At 35.7% G+C, this 17471-nt stretch overlaps 1 protein-coding gene across 1 annotated transcript in view; it reads right to left on the bottom strand.

The window, feature by feature from the left end:
* MED10 (mediator complex subunit 10) overlaps positions 1 to 17471 on the bottom strand; it is a 62614-nt gene that overhangs the window by 35237 nt on the left and 9906 nt on the right. Inside the window, exon 2 of the mRNA XM_090377507.1 lies at positions 12081 to 12164. Within this exon, the coding sequence (XP_090233633.1) occupies positions 12081 to 12164 (84 nt within the window). The remainder of the gene's footprint in view (positions 1 to 12080; positions 12165 to 17471) is intronic.

The raw sequence follows: 17471 nt of genomic DNA on the forward strand, positions 1-17471 counted from the left end.
AAGATATAAATTAGTCTGTAATCAAGACACAAAGAAGGTCAGGCAAGCAAAGGCAGATTGCAAGAAGTCTCTGGCAAAGAAAAACACCAAAGGCTTATATTAGCAGCAGAAAGAAGAGGTTGAATCACATGAGTTAACTGTTGATGACTCTACTCAGATTGCAGACAAACTGAAATGGTATTTTGCATTTATGCATGAAGAATTCTTTAGGGAAGGGGATGCCAGAAGCTTATCAAATTCTAACGAGGAGCTAAATCACTCTATGAGGTGGAAAGTGGAAGAAAAATTGTTGAAGATGGATTTAAAAACGGCACCTGGAGTGGATGGAATCTATACAATTATATCACGGGAGGCAGCAAAGGAGGTAAACAAACCCATAGTTATAATTATGAGAGCATCTTTGGATTCAAGGGAGGTCCCACGGACTGGAATGTATCCCCAATCCATAAAGGAGGGTTAAAAGGCAACATGAGTAATTACAGACCTGTTAGCTTAATGTCTGTTCCGTAGAAAATTATGGAATCACTGATTAAAGCAGTAATGCAGGACCATCTGTACAGGCATAAAATTATACTGCAATCACAGCATGGATTTGTTAAGGGGTGGGCTTGTCTAACCAAGCTGATAAGTTACTATGATGTAGCGATCAAGGGATTGGATGCAAAAAATAATTTTGATATCATACACTTCGATTTCATTAAGGCTTTTAATACTGTTACACATAAAGGACTGCTATACAAACTGGAGCAATGTGGCAAGGACAAGTTACTGCTAAGGATAAAGGGATGGTTGAGTGGGAGAAGAGAGTGGTTATCATTGGGCATTGCTCTTCATAGACTGTTATTAGTGGAATCCCCCATGGTTCAGTGTTGGGCCCATTTTTTTTTTTTGTTTTCTATATTTAACAATGATATTGATGAAGGTATATCAGGCTTAACGTCTAACACTCACACTGATTATGGTTAACAACCATAATCAGTGTGACCTACTGCAACAAGATCAAGGAAAATTGAGTCGATGGCCTGAGAAATGGCAGTTGAAATTTCACATTGACAAATGTGGGGTACTGCATATTGACAAATGCGGGGTAGCAGTAACCCAGATTACCTTATCAACTACACTCAGGATAGTGGAGAATGAAAAAGACCCGAGGCAATTGTGAAGTCAGACATGAAATTCTCTGATGAGTGCAGACATGCTGCCAGAACAGCACTCAGAGTTTTGTCAATGATATAAGAAACTTTGCTAGCAGGGATAAGGAGCTGATTATCTCCTTGTGTAAAGCCACATCTTCAGTTCAGTCAGTTCTGCTATAATGCAGTACGTGTGTTTCTAAAAATCTCTGCATTATGGCATTTCATGCATTAAAAACAACAGAGTGCTTATGGGAAAAATAGAGATAAGGGCAGAGCACTCAAAAAAAAAAAAAAAAAAAAAAAAAAACAACCTCAGTGTGGTTAGTAAAACACTAAAAAAGTCAAAAACCCAATAAAATTGATAACACAAGTTTGAACATCTTAAATTTCTAATAAAAAAATAAATATTACAGTAAATATAGCACTGTAATACAGTATATACATACTAATTGATATTTCTGTTCACTGACAATTTTTTCTTTTTTGGATTGTAAAATTCAAGAGTAAAAAAGATAAGCAATCAATAATGATGAACACGGCACGCACAAGTGAGATATGCAGTAACAATTTCGTGCTTTAAAAATAGGAAGCTTAAAAAATAGGAATGAAGAGAAGATTCTGAAAACATGTTTTTTATATGATTTAAAATTTCAGTGAAGGGGAAACATATTTCACCATAATAATGTAAAAACCCACAGAATTCCAGCTATCAGTATTATCGCAAATGCAGTAAGATCGAGTTTACTACACGCTTTTAATAAAAAAAAAAAATGCACTAACAGAAAAGCACAATAAACTGGGAACTGCAAATTGTTTTTACTGTTTTATGGTAGTGACCTCCAGAAATGGGCTCCTCTGCTCATGCTATCCCACCTCATGAAATTTTTGTTCAAACAAAAATGTGAGCTCCCGAAAACATCAGTCTGCCTACAATATCACAGTGAATGACAACAGTGTGTCTCTGACCATTAGCAGTAGTAGAAGCATGTGATGCAAGAAAGCAAGCTTATACAGCATCGGCCAAAAAACAAATAAATAAACAAAAGCCTTCCATTTCACCCATCCATTCACTCCAAAAGTTTGGCCAGTTCTTCCTCGAATTTACTTATGCTATCAACTTCCACAACGACAAATGGAAGTTTGTTTCGGCAATCAACTACCTGCTGGCTAAAGGCAAATTTCCACACATCTATTCTATAATTGCTTTCCTCAATTTGAATTTATGTCCCCTCAGGTTTGTAATCTGAGCAAGAGGAAGAATCTCATCAGCACTGAGTCTACTCAAACCATTCAAGGGTCTGCAAATTCCAGAACTTAAACCTTTCTTGGTAAGAGGACCAATTCGTTCCACAAACCAATCTTGTTACCCTTCTCTGTACTTGTTCCAGCAACTCTACATCCTTCATAAAATGAGGCCTCCAGACCTGGCAGTACTCAAGGTGTGGCCTAACCATTGCTTTATACAAGTGGATAATCACCTCCATATCTCTGCTAGCAAAATTCCTGTACATCACTGACAAGACCATGAGCTGCTCTGGCAGCATGTCTGCACTGTTCAGAAAACTTCATACCTGACTGCACAATTATCCCCAGGTATTTTTCATTCTCTATCACCCTGACTGTAGTACCACACAGTTGGTATGTTTATCTGGGGTTACTGCTACCCATATGCAGTACTTTGCATTTGTCAATGTTAAACTTCAGTTGCCACTTCTCTGCCCAACTTTTCTAAATCCTGTTGCAGTAGCATACTGTCATTACTATCATTAACAACCCTGCCAGCCTTTGTATCATCAGCAAACTTGGACATTAAGCCAGACATACCTTCAACAATATCATTGATAAATATTACCATTATCATTAATAGCCAAGTATATCATCATTCATATGAAAACAGGATTTGAGGAGAATGAGGACAGCTTTACATTAAGACTGTCAAAAAAATACAGCTTTAAGATCATCATTAGTGATTGTAATACTAAAGCAAAATGGTATTCCAGTATATTTTTCACAGTATTTTACCAATACTTTACATAACAAAAATCAAATTGAAAACAGAAAAAGGAATGTGAAAGAAAATATTTATTTTGGGTAAAAAATATATTGACATGTAGTTATATGACATAACATATGAAAAAACAAATTTTCATCAGAAATTAGCCTCTTTACTGATATAATCCTATATAATTATTAAAAAATAATTATTTAAAAAAAACTAAACAGTGGAAAAAAAATACTACAGTTATTAAATTTCATGCCTTCGTTTAAAAAATTATACCTTAGAAAATGTAGATAGTGTCATCACTAGCTGCAAGCAAATTTTTTGTGCATCAAATAATCTCATTTATTGTTTGATAATTTTGAGATGTTTTCAAACTAGTTTGTTTTTTTTTTGCAGGGACTGCAATCTTTTTATAAATGGCAAAATCTAGTTTTTGTTTCATCAAAAGCATTTCGGGTTCTTCTTCGCCTTCTTTATTTTGATAATGCATACATGAAGATGCAGATGTAGATAGATATATATAGTAATTGAACAGCATATATTATATGTACTTTCATTACTTACTGAAGGTAAGCAATGAATTCATAACAAAGAAAATGTCCAAAGACAAGAAGACTTTCAATTATACTGCACTACACTTTACAGAAGACAGTGCTCAACACTATGCCAACTATTATGTGTGTGTCATTATGTGCTGCCACAAAACCACATGGACAACTTTCAAACTCCAAATTCGGGAAGCTGTTCATTAATTGGATGTGAGGTGTCAGTAGCACAGATTGTTGGAAATCCCATTGCTCGGGGCCAGTCACATAAACATATTGTTGCTTTATGGCCTGTGCATCGCAAATTGAAACAGTTTGTGTTTATGCATATCTAAATTGAAAAATCGACTTTTAGTTATAGAATATAATGTTAGAAACAAAATACCAATATTTTACTAACAAAAATACCAGTATTTCAGTACAAAACACCAGTATTTCGTATACCAGAAACTGGTACTGCAATCCCTAATCAACATAAACTACTGCTAGTTCATCTTTGTTATTAAATGCACTATATGTGTGTGGTTACCAATTCTAGCTGATTAAGGACTGTTAACCAGTTTGCAATGGTATAATAGCATTATGATGGATTTTGTGAAAAGAGCCAATCAGGACTGGCAAGAAAACTTTCCCTAAACACTTTTAGTATAATAGGTGCAATTGAAATTGGTCTGAAATGTATTGCTATCAAGGGTATGTATTTTTGGTGGGGAATTGATAATGCACTGATTCCATATGACAGGGAACACTGGCTTTTCAGGAATTACATTAAAAATGACTAGCGGAGAATCAACCATACATGGACTTAGACATTTCATTGTGGAATAAGATACCACATCCTGTAGTCACTCATGGTTGCAGGGAATTAATACTTAACTAAGGAATTACAAATTTCTGATTATTTCTAAGCTAGTGTAATTACATTCATATAGTGATGGGATGCATTTGTGCTATGCTTGATACAGATCAAAGTGTAAATTTTACTAATAATCACTTGTATAAATAACACATTGTAAGATTCCTCTGGCTTTCTGTGTAAGGAACTACTATTGTATACAATTTATGTTAATAAAGAATCTTATTATTAGCATAAATTGAAAAAAAAAATAAAAAAAAAATATATATATATATATATAAAATCATATAAATTAGAATAAGGTTTAAAATAAAAATAAATTAATACCAGCAGTACGGCAAGACAAGTGCGAAAAGACAAAATTAAACCTAAATTCAAATCAAGCAGGAAGGGAAGAGAGGGGTATAAGGTATAAGGTATGTTCGTGTCAGACGGCACCTGGGATTTCTCCCATCTCCGCGTGTGTTTCACTGTATCGAGGACAGTACACTGTCAAACCAGAGACTTGAAAGTGTGTGGGTCGTGTCTGTGCAGTGTGATATGTTGTGCCCATTGTTTATCCGGCTAATTGGCCGCCAGGCCCCTAGTGGGGCCCGACGTTGCCCATACCCTGCCACGTGGAGGCTAGCCGGGTGTATCCAGTATCACAACAATTTGCTCTGGCAGGTCCTGCCACCTAGTTTCCTGGGATTTCAGTGGCTTATTTAAAAGGGCCTATTTAAAAAAAAAAAAAAAAAAAAAAAATTTTATGCATTTGACATTAATGCTTAATGGGATTGCTGTTAGGAAATCGCTGGTTAGGGTTGAACACTAAAGAGATGTGTTAAAGGCCAAATAGGTCGGGCAAAATTTTGATGTTATTAAATTTAGACATGTAACGCTAGATAAAAGCTGATAGTGTTAGATATCTTAGAGATTTGCACAAAACCGGTAGAATTTAGACGTTGGTTATAATTTGGCGGCATTGTTAAGGGGTGTACTAGGTCGATTTAGTGAGAGAGAGAGAGAGAGAGAGGGGGGGGAGATTGAAGACTGGGGAGGAAACAGATAGAAGAATAGGGACGGATAGAGTAGACATCCCCAAAGAGGTCAGTGGAGACGAGCCCCACCAGGCGAAATATGGGGGGTAGGCAGGGAGGAGAGGAGACAGAGATCCGTCTCCTCCATTCCCTGCCTGGGGATGGGGTTTTAAAGGGATCCAGGTTAGAGTACCCAGTTCGGATCGGCAATGGCGTGTTGGCAGCAAAGCCGCAGAATGTCTTCGTCGGTGTCATGTCCAAGGAGTGTCGAATCCGGTATGAAGGTCCAGCTGCCCATCCCGCTCTGGGGGTGGGATATGTTAGCTGGCAGTGGGGAACCTACCAGGTGAAGGGGGGGGGACACACACATTTACTTCATTCGTAATGTGCATTCTCACTCTACTTGCATTCTTTTTTTTTTTTTTTTTTTTATACTTTTTTCTTATTTTATAATTTTTTTTTTCTTTTTTTTATACTTTTTTCTTATTTTATAATTTTTTTTATTATTTTTTATTTTTTTTATTTTTTTATACTTTTTTCTTATTTTATAATTTTTTTTTTATATATATATATATATATATTTTTTTTTTTTTTATTTATTTATTTATTTATTTTATTTATTTTTTTTTTTTATTATTTCACTCAACTCATTCATCTTTTTCTCACACACCAGGAGGGGATGCAATGATGGGTAGCGTAAATTTAAATACTAATTAAAACCAGGGTTAGTGTGTACTTAACTTAGCATTTGTGGTTTGTGTTCTTTTCTCTCACGCTTGCACTTTTATTCATTCTTCTAGCTCTCATCTCATTTATTCGACTCTTTCTTTCTGCACTGCACTCTCTGGGCACCGCAACTTACTGTTATTCTTCAGTTGTGGTGCAGGCCTAGCTGCAAGGTTTTTTTTTTTTTTTTTTTTTTTTTTGCAGGCCAGGGGAAAATGCAGTGATAGTGTTTATGTGGTTTGTAAATGTTTGTTGGTACAATATATATAAAGTAATGTAAGTTATTTTTAACTTTGTATTCTTTTGGCCAATTACATTTGCTCTTCTGCTCATTCCCATTCACTTTCTCTGCATGCATTCCCATCCCCCTCCCCTACACTGGTTTGGGGCCCCAGGTTCCTACACATGGCATGGTAGTCATGGGGAGTTTTGTTATGTCAAGTTTCTGTCAGGGTGCAGAATTCTGCTACCCTAACAGTTTTTAAGTCATCATCTGGGCGTGGTGGGAAACTTGGGCAATTTTACTATTGATTATTGTTTAATTGCTGGGGGGCTGAATTGCCATTCTTTGCATTGCTCTGCGCATTTCGAAAACTTTCTGTGTGAAAGATGTAAAAGCTTTATAATTTTGCTCTTCTATGATGAAGAGATGTTCTTCTCCCCTGGGAAGGGGACTAATCTGTGCTATTAGCTCTGTTCTGGGGATGTCATATATTATACATTCATAGAGAATGTGTGCCCAGTCTTCACTTTCGCCACAGGTGCAGTTTGGGTCATCGGTCAGGCCTAAGGAGGTTAGTTTCGCCTTTAGGGAGCCGTGCCCTGTCAATATAAATGATGTAAAAAGTCCAGGGGCATACCACTTAGGTGGCTTTGGGCTGACCATTGACACCAGTGGCAGAAACCGTTTGGTGACCAGACCTCTGGTTTCCTGCTCCCACTTTGTTTGCCATAGCTCGTGGAGCTTTGTGGCTATTCTTTTTCTTTCATCATTGAAGGTATTGGTTGTATCAAGGGCTATCCCCAGAAATTCTGTGGGTATGCCCTTTTTAAATCTATAATATAAGCCTCTTTTGGCTACTTCCAGGTAAAGTGGGAGAGTTCCGGCCAGCAACTGTAGTGCAGGTGTGCTTACTGTGCGACATGCTCTGGTAATAGTGAGTAGTATTGTCCTTTGTATCGATTCTAATTTATTCCTATTTCTTACTATGGCCGAGCGGATGAACCACGCACCGGCTCCATAGGTGATAACAGGTAGGAACATTGCACGGTATATGATTGCCAAGGTCTTTCTTTTGAGTCCCCAGTCTGCTCGACTGATCCTGGCAATCATACCTACATAATTTCGCACTTTCTTCGCCAAGTAGATCAAATGGGGGTAAAAAGTTAATTTTGAATCAAAGACCACTCCAAGATATTTTAGTTCTGTTACCATTTTTATAGTGATTGTGTTAATTTTGATTTGTGGACGTCTTCTTATGTCCAAATTACCTTTTAGAAGTATTTGTTTGGTTTTTTCAGGCGATATTTTGAGCATGTGCATTTGTGCCCACTCCTGCAGCTGCAAGAGAGCGGCATTTGGGAAGAGAGGGGTAACAAGAGTAAAAAATATTGCAGCAGAAACTCTAAATTAATTTAGAAAATCTAAATGTACGAATAATAATTCTTTGAAATTTAAAAGCCAATTAAATAGAAATTAAACGGTGCCCCTTTGACGGGCACCAGGTCCAAATTTATGTGAAATATCACCAGAGATTTAAACCACTACAATAAAACAAAACAAAACAAAAATAGACTGCCCATTATGCTACATCTCGACAGAGGACCACAAGGCCAATAATGGTCAGGGAATCGCTGCATTTCGAACGCTAAACAAATCGCCGCAAAGGAGAATCGATCGTAAGATCAGTCCTGCCACACTGATCCCCAGATCGAACTGCCAATGCAGGGAATTGAACAGCGGTGGTCCTGATGCAGCGAAAATCAAAAATAGAACAGACATGAGCACTCCAGTGCAAAGCCACATTACTGACAAAAGTAAACTTAACCCGTTTATATAAATGAATAATAAACTATAGATGGCAGTACAGGCGCAGCGTTAGCAATTCGCCCAATACTATCATGTGACATAATTATACAAATATTTAAATAATGTTGAAATAGTTGGAAAACGGAATATTTCATAATAAAAATAAAAAGGAGGGTACAGCATACATCAGGGGCAGCAAAAAGCATATTCCTCTACATGATGCTTGAAACATAATCATATAAATTAGAATAAGGTTTAAAATAAAAATAAATTAATGCCAGCAGTACGGCAAGACAAGAGCGAAAAGACAAAATAAAACCTAAATTCAAATCAAGCATGGAGGGAAGAGAGGGGTAACAAGAGTAAAAATATTGCAGCAGAAACACTAAATTAATTTAGAAAATCTAAATGTACGAATAATAATTCTTTGAAATTTAAAAGCCAATTAAATAGAAATTAAACGGTGCCCCCTTTGACGGGCACCAGGTCCAAATTTATGTGAAATATCACCAGAGATTTAAACCACTACAATAAAACAATTTGATTGGATACTATGATGTAGTCACAAAGGAACTGGATGCAAAGAATAATTTTGATATCAAATATTTGGATCTTAGAAAGGCTTTTGATATTGTTGCACATGGAAGACTGCTGCACAAATTGGAGCAGTGTGGCATTGGAGGCAAATTGCTACTATGGATAAAGGGATGGTTGAGTGGGAGAAGACAGAGTGGTAATCAATGGACACTGCTCTCCGTGGACTAATGTTATCAGTGAAGCCCCCCAGGATTCTATGAAAAACAGGAAATAGAATTTGTGGTGCAAAACATGAGCATGAAACAAAACTTTGAGTGGTACCAACAAGTGGACAAAAGAATGGCTTCAGAAAAAAGGAACATTTCTATGATTCTAAATCATTGCACAATGCATTCTGCCAAGACACTTAAGTAGACAAATATATGGCTGTTGTTTATACCTCCCAATACCACCAATTTTATGCAGCCACTGGATCAAGGCATTATTTATAATCTCAAAAGAGCATATAGAGCCCACCTGTTAAGGTACTTGATGCGCAACGTAGGAAGGAACAATTTGCAGCCAAATTAGAATGTCTTGGATGCTATCCATAATCTTGTTATTGCTTGAGATATTTTCATCAAGTATAATAATCAACTGCTTCAGAAAGAGTGTCTTTGGAGAGAATATCATCAAAAAACATGGTCCAGCAAATGATTGTGACAGCAACATTGAGGAATTTGAAGGAGCATATGGATTTGTTGGCAAATTTGAAGAGTTTGTGAAGGTGAATGATGAAATTGCTACCACAGCAATGCCAACACCAGAAGAGCTGCTGTTTACCAAGCAAAATTATAATGTTTTTGTTACCAGTGAAAGTGAAGAAGTGCACAAACGCACACACCTAAAAAAGATGCCCAAAATGCATTGAGAATGTGATGGCCTGCAGTAACGTGAAAGAAGTAACTATTGCATTTGATAATGTCTGTGCTGTAGTTAAAATGCATATAGGACAAAACTGCACAAACAACATTGGATTCTTTCTTTAAATTACATTATTTTATTAAAACATTAATAAAATATTGTATTTATTAAAATGTATATGGTCCAATATTTTCATTTCTGTTAATTGCTTTTCTTTTAGTTTATCTTACAAATAAAATAAAACATTTAAAAAAAAAATGTGTTATTCCTATTACTATATTATTAGACAAGGCTTATGTTTTTATTATTTTATTTTATTAATTTAAATTAATTTATTTTTGATATTATTATTTATGATTATTATTCTTAGATATATAGCATGTACCAAAAAAAAGGACACTTTTGGAGGACCTCATTATTACAAAACATGAAAATTTAGGTCCCTTTAACTTTGTATTAATGAGATTCAGCTGTAGTTGTTTTTAAGTAGATCCCACATCAGCAAACTGTGATGACTACTGCTCAGAGGATATTTTACCCGCAGGTTCTTAAAGCATGAAGAATCCCTTCTGATAATTCAGATCAAGAGTATTCATTGCTTTCTTTTGTTGCCTCTCTAACATACTGCTGTAGGAAACATTCATCCAATAAATTTGCAGCTAGTGTGTGAGTGCCCAAATCACAAGTTCCAGTCAATATCTAGAAAATTAAAATCCCTCATTAAAAAACATTCTACTTTCCTGGCCCACTATTTCTCTGTATAGTTGTTTGTTATACTTATCAGAGTCATTAGGCCTATAACACACTCCTATCTCATTTTCGTTCTCCCAGTGCATTCGCCAGAACAATATGTTAAAATTACCTCTCGGAGGGGGGGAGGACTTAGAGTAAGCTATAAACTCTAACAGACAGCTCTTTAAAAGGAACACTTCTTGTAGACAATCATCAAGTTTGTATTACAACCAGAAGTGTTAGAAATTGAGTGTTCGTAATCTCTCCAAAATAGACATTTTTCAGGGAATATGTTTAGGAATAACACATTCAGTGCTGTTATCAGCACTGAATGTGTTATTCCAAACTGACCATTGTATATACCAAACTTTCATAGGTCAGACATTTCACAAAAGCAAGTTAAAGTCATGGTCATTACAGTAATAGTTTCACTAATTAGACTTGCAATGACTATGGATAAGAGAGAGAGAGAGAGAGAGAGAGAGAGAGAGAGAGAGAGAGAGAGAGAGAGAGAGAGAGAAGCTAAAATGCATTTATTTTAAAAAATAATACTCTTATCAAGACTGCATAGGTAAATAAACTATAAAAATGCTATGTGATGCTCGACATCGTTTTCATACTGCTTTAGCAACAACAATGAAAATTTTCCCATAAAGCACATCCCACTTTTGCTCAGCAGTGAGAAAATTGTGGTTATTTAAATAGCTACGTAGAAAGTTTCATATAAGTTTTTTTTGGAATACCAGACAATTTTTCTATTTGTTCCGTTGATTATGTGTTAATTTTTCAAGATAGGAAATTTTTTACTGCAGGTCCATACAAATTTAAAAAGGTTGAGGGGTTTTGATCCTTTTAAAAGGAGGATGGAGTTGTGACCTATTACATTACAAGAATTATATGTGAGCATAAATGGGGAATATAGACTAAAACTAGTGAGTGATCTAATTGTCAATAATAAATATGATTCAAAATGAAATATTCTTAAACAAAACAATTTATATTCACTTTTTACTAAAACTTAATTAAAAGTTGTTAGAGTACACCTATATACTCTAATAGACACCTTTTTAAAAGGGAGGCCTTTTAAACACAAATTTGGGTCCTAGGCAGAAATGCTAGAAATTACATGTTAAATGAACTGTCCAAAACAGCACCATCCAGTATGGACATTAACAGGTATCTTTTTTCATACAAATATGATATGAATAAAATAAATATGATATGAAAAAATAGATATAAATATGAACAATAAATATAAATAAATATAGAAACACAAATACAAATATGGAAAATTTCATTGGCATCATTGTACAGATACAACATACAATAAAAAAACTTTATGTAAGCAACCAGTTGCACAGTGAATTTAATTTTTTTGATTTATTGAAACTGATTACACTGACCTCATCAAAGGGAAGATTTCCCTTTGATGAGGTCAGTTTCTTCTAAACATAACAATTCATAAATAGATCTTAGTGTCTGAATTTATAAAATAAGTACTTTGGAAATTACACTCCAAAATTATTTAATACCATATTACCTTACTTTAAAATTAGTTTAAATCTTGATAAATGAAATAAGTGTGTCACACTTACTCAAAAACCTCAAGTGGAATTTGAATATCTTGAATCTGTGTTTTACATTTTTCTATTTCTTGCATCAGTGTTACTACCTGATTGCTATAAAAAAACAAAAAAAAAAAGGTATGTATTTCCAAAAATTCACAAAAAAAACTTTACAATATGGAATATTGTTTCCATACTGAAAGTGGAAAAAACAGGTATTTTGCATTGAAGAAAATGACATAATAGCAAACTATGTGGTCTAATACTTAGATATGATTTAAAAGCAATGTATAATAAATATTCTTCAAGGCACCAAAAAGCACAGAAAATAAAACTTTGATATTAAATTACTATTTCAGACTGAAAAATAGCCATATACAGTGAACCCTAAATCAATAAATTTTGATGTATTACAGTATTGCATTACAGTAACTGCATTACAGTATTGCATCAATACAAAAACACATGCATAATGTATATAAATTTACAATATAAAGGAAACAAGAATTAATATATATATAATTTTTTTAGTTAAATTATAATACCAACTAGATAAATTGGAGAATTTAGCATAAAAGTATTAGGGATGCAAACTATACTCATTTCTGTTTGCCATTTGCCAGATGGCAAACAGAAACAGATAGCTTCAGCTAATTATTGATGGGATATATTTAGTGGAGCTAGCCTTAACGTTCCATTCAATGTATCCATATAGTTAGCTATATTATCATTTTAATTTTACTATTTATTATCTATATATATAGATAATAATAATTTCAATAATCATATATTGTATAAGAATTGAATTGAATTCTCCGTCAATCGCTTGCAAACCTATTGATGACTTCTTTACTGCCTCCTCTTCTATTTTCTTCCTGTGCACACTAATCATACATAAACCTTATAGGTGAGTTTCTAAGATAGTGGACACCTTAACCATGTTTTCACACATCTCAAGGTGCTGAAACTTCTTTCAATGGTACAGGTCGTAATAGGTAATGTCATACCAATAGTTATTGCCGAATTAATAGAAGGGAAATAGTCGCAATGTTCCAAAACTTCTGGTAAAGTTTGGGGAATATCAGTCTATGAACCAAAAACAGGAACTCTGTTTTATTGCTGCAATAGATGAAACACGTGTTCTATGGTTACCCCGCTGAGGGCCAAAACCGGCCAACCCATAATAAAATTTTAAGGCAGACAAAGCGTCCCATGGTCAAATTAATAGAAGATTACATATCTCAATCACTTTTACGATTATAATTTGTGGAATTTTTTACTCGATCCCAGGGAGGGGGCAAATGCCCCGTTTTCCCCCCTCTGCAGATGCCCATGATCCACAGGCTATAAAAGTAAAGATAAAAATCACATATTTATGTTTATTACCTTGACAATTAACAAAATTAAATCAAAGTGAAAATTGAAAGAATATTTTCCACAGGTTAGCAAAATAAAAATAAATTTACACTTATCTACATAGCTTAATTACTGTTCATGCTAACCAATTGATATTTCTGTTCACTGACATTTTTTATGTAAAATTTAAAACAGTAAAAAAAATAAGCAATCAATAACGAAGAGCACGGCACACATAAAACTGCAACTAACACGATACATGCAAGTGAGATACAGAGTAACAAGTTTACGAAAATTAAAAAGTAGGAATGGAGAGAAGATTCTGAAATACTTATTTGTTTTTTATATGAATGAAGATTCCATGGAAGGCAAAGACATTTCACGATAATAACGTAAAAACCCACAGAATTTCAGCTGTTGGTACTATCGCAAATGCAATAAGATTGAGTTTACTACCCGTTTATAATAGATTGCACTAACAGAAAAGCCCAATAAACCGGAAACTGCAAATTGTTTTTATTATTTTATGGTAATGACTTCCAGAAATAACACAAGTGTTCAAAATTGATTCTTGTAACCGAACATATAATTGGGGTGGTTGAGGGGGAGAAGACAGAGAGTGGTAATCAATGGACACTGCTCATCGTGGACTAATGTTATTAGTGGAGTCCCTCAGGGTTCAGTATTGGGTCCATTATTGTTTTCTGTATTTATAAATGATATTGATGATGGTATATCAAGCTTAATGTCCAAGTTTGCAGACAATATGAAGGTTGGCAGGGTTGTCAAGGACAATACTGACACTATGCTACTGATGGGCTGAGAGGTGGCAAATGAAGTTTAACATTGACAAATGTAAAGTACTACATATGGGAAACAGCAACCCCAGAACAACTTATCAACTCTGTGGTACTACACTGACAGTGGTAGAGAATGAAAGGGACCTGGGAGTGGTTGTGCAGGCAGATATGAAGTTTTCTGAGCAGTGCAGACGGGCTGCAAGAGTAGCTCATGGTGTATTGTCGATGATATATAGGAATTTTTCTAGCAGGGATAAGGAGGTGATTATTCCCTTGTATAAGGTAATGGTCAGGCCACACCTAGAGTACTGTATACAGGTCTGGAGGCCTCATTTCAAGAATGATGTAGAGATGCTGGAACGAGTACAGAGAAGGGCAACAAGATTAGTGAATGGAACAAAGGGGTGCCCTTACGAAGAAAGGCTTAAGTTTTGCAAATTACAGTGTCTGGAGACTAGGCACCAGCGAGGTGATCTGATAGAGGTGTATAAAGCCTTGAATGGTTTGAGCATGCTCAATGCTGATGGGATTCTTCTTCTTGCTCAGAATAATCACCTGAGAGGGCATAAATTCAAATTCAGGAAAGACGGATGTAGGATAGACGTGAGGAAATTTGCCTTTAGCCAGCGGGTGGTTGGTGGAACAGACTTCCATCCCTTGTCGTGAAAGTTGATAGCCTAAATAAGTTTAAGGCTCAGCTGGACAGGTATTTCGAACGAACAGAGGGGTGAAGTGGAAGTGGTTATTTTATTTATTTATTTATTTTTGTTTTTTTTTTTTTGGCTGATGCTGCATAAGCTTGCTTTCTTGCATCAAATGCCTCTACTAATGCTAATGTGTTCTCCCTCTTTATACTTTCTTGTTCCAATGATGTTATTCGTTCTTCTTGTAAATTTGTTCATATCCAGTCAGTTCTTAAAAAGGGTGACAAATTCCTCCCATCCAATTATTGCCCCATTGAACTTACTCCTATTCATTCCAAAGTAATGGAGAAATCCTTTAACCACCAAATCTTAAAAAAATTCTCAAAACCTTCCACTGATCAATAATCACCAGTATGGATTTTGCCATTACAATGGTGATATTTTGCTTATGTTATTCATTTATGGACAAATTCTATGAAAAAGTTTGGTGAAACTTAAGCATTTATTCTTGATATCTCAAAAGCTTTTGATTGTATATGGCATAAAGGTCTTCTAAATAAGCTTCCATATACTAGTCCCACAGGAACTAGTAGTTGTTGGTGACTATTGTCAGGGAAACGGGGACCATGCTTTGTAAAAAGGATAGGTGGAACAGGACCAAGGTATGTCTGCCAGGGGCAAAGGTTGACGTTGTAGAGAGGATATCATCTTTTAAGGGTACAAAAGGTGATATAGTTGTACATGTTGGCACTAATGACATCAAGAGTAGGAGACAGGCAGAATTACTTCACAAGTACAGGTCACTGTTGAAAAAAAAGCCGTGAATTAGGGCTGAATTTGAAAGTGTCTGCAATTCTGCCCAGACACAATAGGAGGGAGTATATGATGAGAGCCTTGTCGATCAATTCGGCCCTGGAAAGATTGTGCAAAGCTCAAGGGGTAGAATTTTTTTCAGCCTGGACTGTACTTGTTAACAGGAGAAACTGCTTCTACAGGGATGGGATACACTTAATAGAAAGGGTGCAAGAATATTTGCTGATGCTATTGAGGCAGTGTTAGGTGGGTCGGAAAACTGATAGCTTGGGGGGAGACAAAGACTAATAGATTAACAGTAGCCACTGGCAGAAGTGAAAGAAATTCTTGCACTGCTTCTATTGGAACGAACAGAAGCCTGAAAAACAAGATGCAGGATATTTCAGAGACTGCTGGGAGTCATTGCGGTACAAGTAAACACATGGGTTGTGTTAGGATAGCTAAGAATAGAAACAGGTGCATGTATACTTGCGTGTACACCAATGCTAGGAGTTTAGTAAATAAATTTGATGAATTTGAGGTATTGCTCAAAACATCAAAGGCAGATATTGTTGGGATATCAGAGACGTGGTGTCACACAGATATAAGGGATGCAGAACTGGAATTTGGGGAGTACAACTTCTACAGAAAGGATAGACAGGAAGAAACACATAAAACACATACAATTAGTTAAGAAACACAAAATCCAAGGAAGTGAAGTCAGTTGACAATGGACAGTGCAGTGTCGAGTCAGTTTGGTGTGACATAAGCATTGGGAGATCAAAATTGAGAGTAGGAGTGTGCTATAGGCCTAATGACTCCGACGAGTATAACAAGAAACTGTACAGGGAAATAGAGTGGGCCAGTAAATCAAAGAGTCTTATAATGGGGGATTTTAATTTCCCAGATATTGACTGGAATTTGGGGGCTGGTTACTCACAAACTAGCAAGGCTTTTGTGGATTTATTGGATGACTGTTTTCTACATTAGCATGTTCGGGAGGCAACTAGAGGGAGTAATACTCTTGATTTGATTATCAGTAGTGATTCTTCATGCATTAAGAATCTGCAGATAAATGAACCACTAGGTGGAAATGATCACAGTGTGCTGAAGTGGGATTTACTCAAAGAGGTAACTACCATTAGGAGTAAAGGGAAGGGTTATTGCTTTCGTAAAAGCGACTAACATCGACTGCGACAGTATTTAAATTCTATACAGTGGGACCAACTGATAATGTTACCAACAGCAAATTCAAAACGGGAAGCATTCAAAGAACTTATCTTGGAAGCTGCTAGACTTTACATACCAACTAAGAAATATTGTTCAAGGTTTAGGCCTAAATGGATGTCAGATGAACTAATGAGACATATGGTAGAGAAGAAAAATGCATGGGATACATACAAATTAACACGTGACACAGAAGCCTATGATAGATACAAGTTGATCTGTAACCAATTTACAAAGGAGGTTATGCAGGCGAAGGCAGATTACAAGAAATCTTTGGCAAGGGATGCAAAGAAAAACAGCAAAGAGTTCTTTACTTATGTAAACTCTAGAAGGAAGGGGATGAATCAGATTGGTCCACTTGATAACGATGGGTCAACTGTTAATGATCCTGCCCAGGTAGCTAACAAACTAAATGAATATTTTGCATCGACATTCGCACGAGGAGTTATTCAGAATAACTCCTTTCTGTAGAGGAGTTATTCAGAGAGGTGTATTCAACTCTGGCAGTAAGCTAGAGAATCTTGTAATAACTGAGAGTAAAGTGGAGGAGAAATTTTTGAAGATAAACACAAGAAAGGCACCTGGGGTGGATGGGATCTATC

Source organism: Mastigoproctus giganteus, chromosome 7 (assembly GCF_048544385.1).
Source record: "Mastigoproctus giganteus isolate SK-2022 chromosome 7, ASM4854438v1, whole genome shotgun sequence".
NCBI lineage: Eukaryota > Metazoa > Arthropoda > Arachnida > Uropygi > Thelyphonidae > Mastigoproctus > Mastigoproctus giganteus.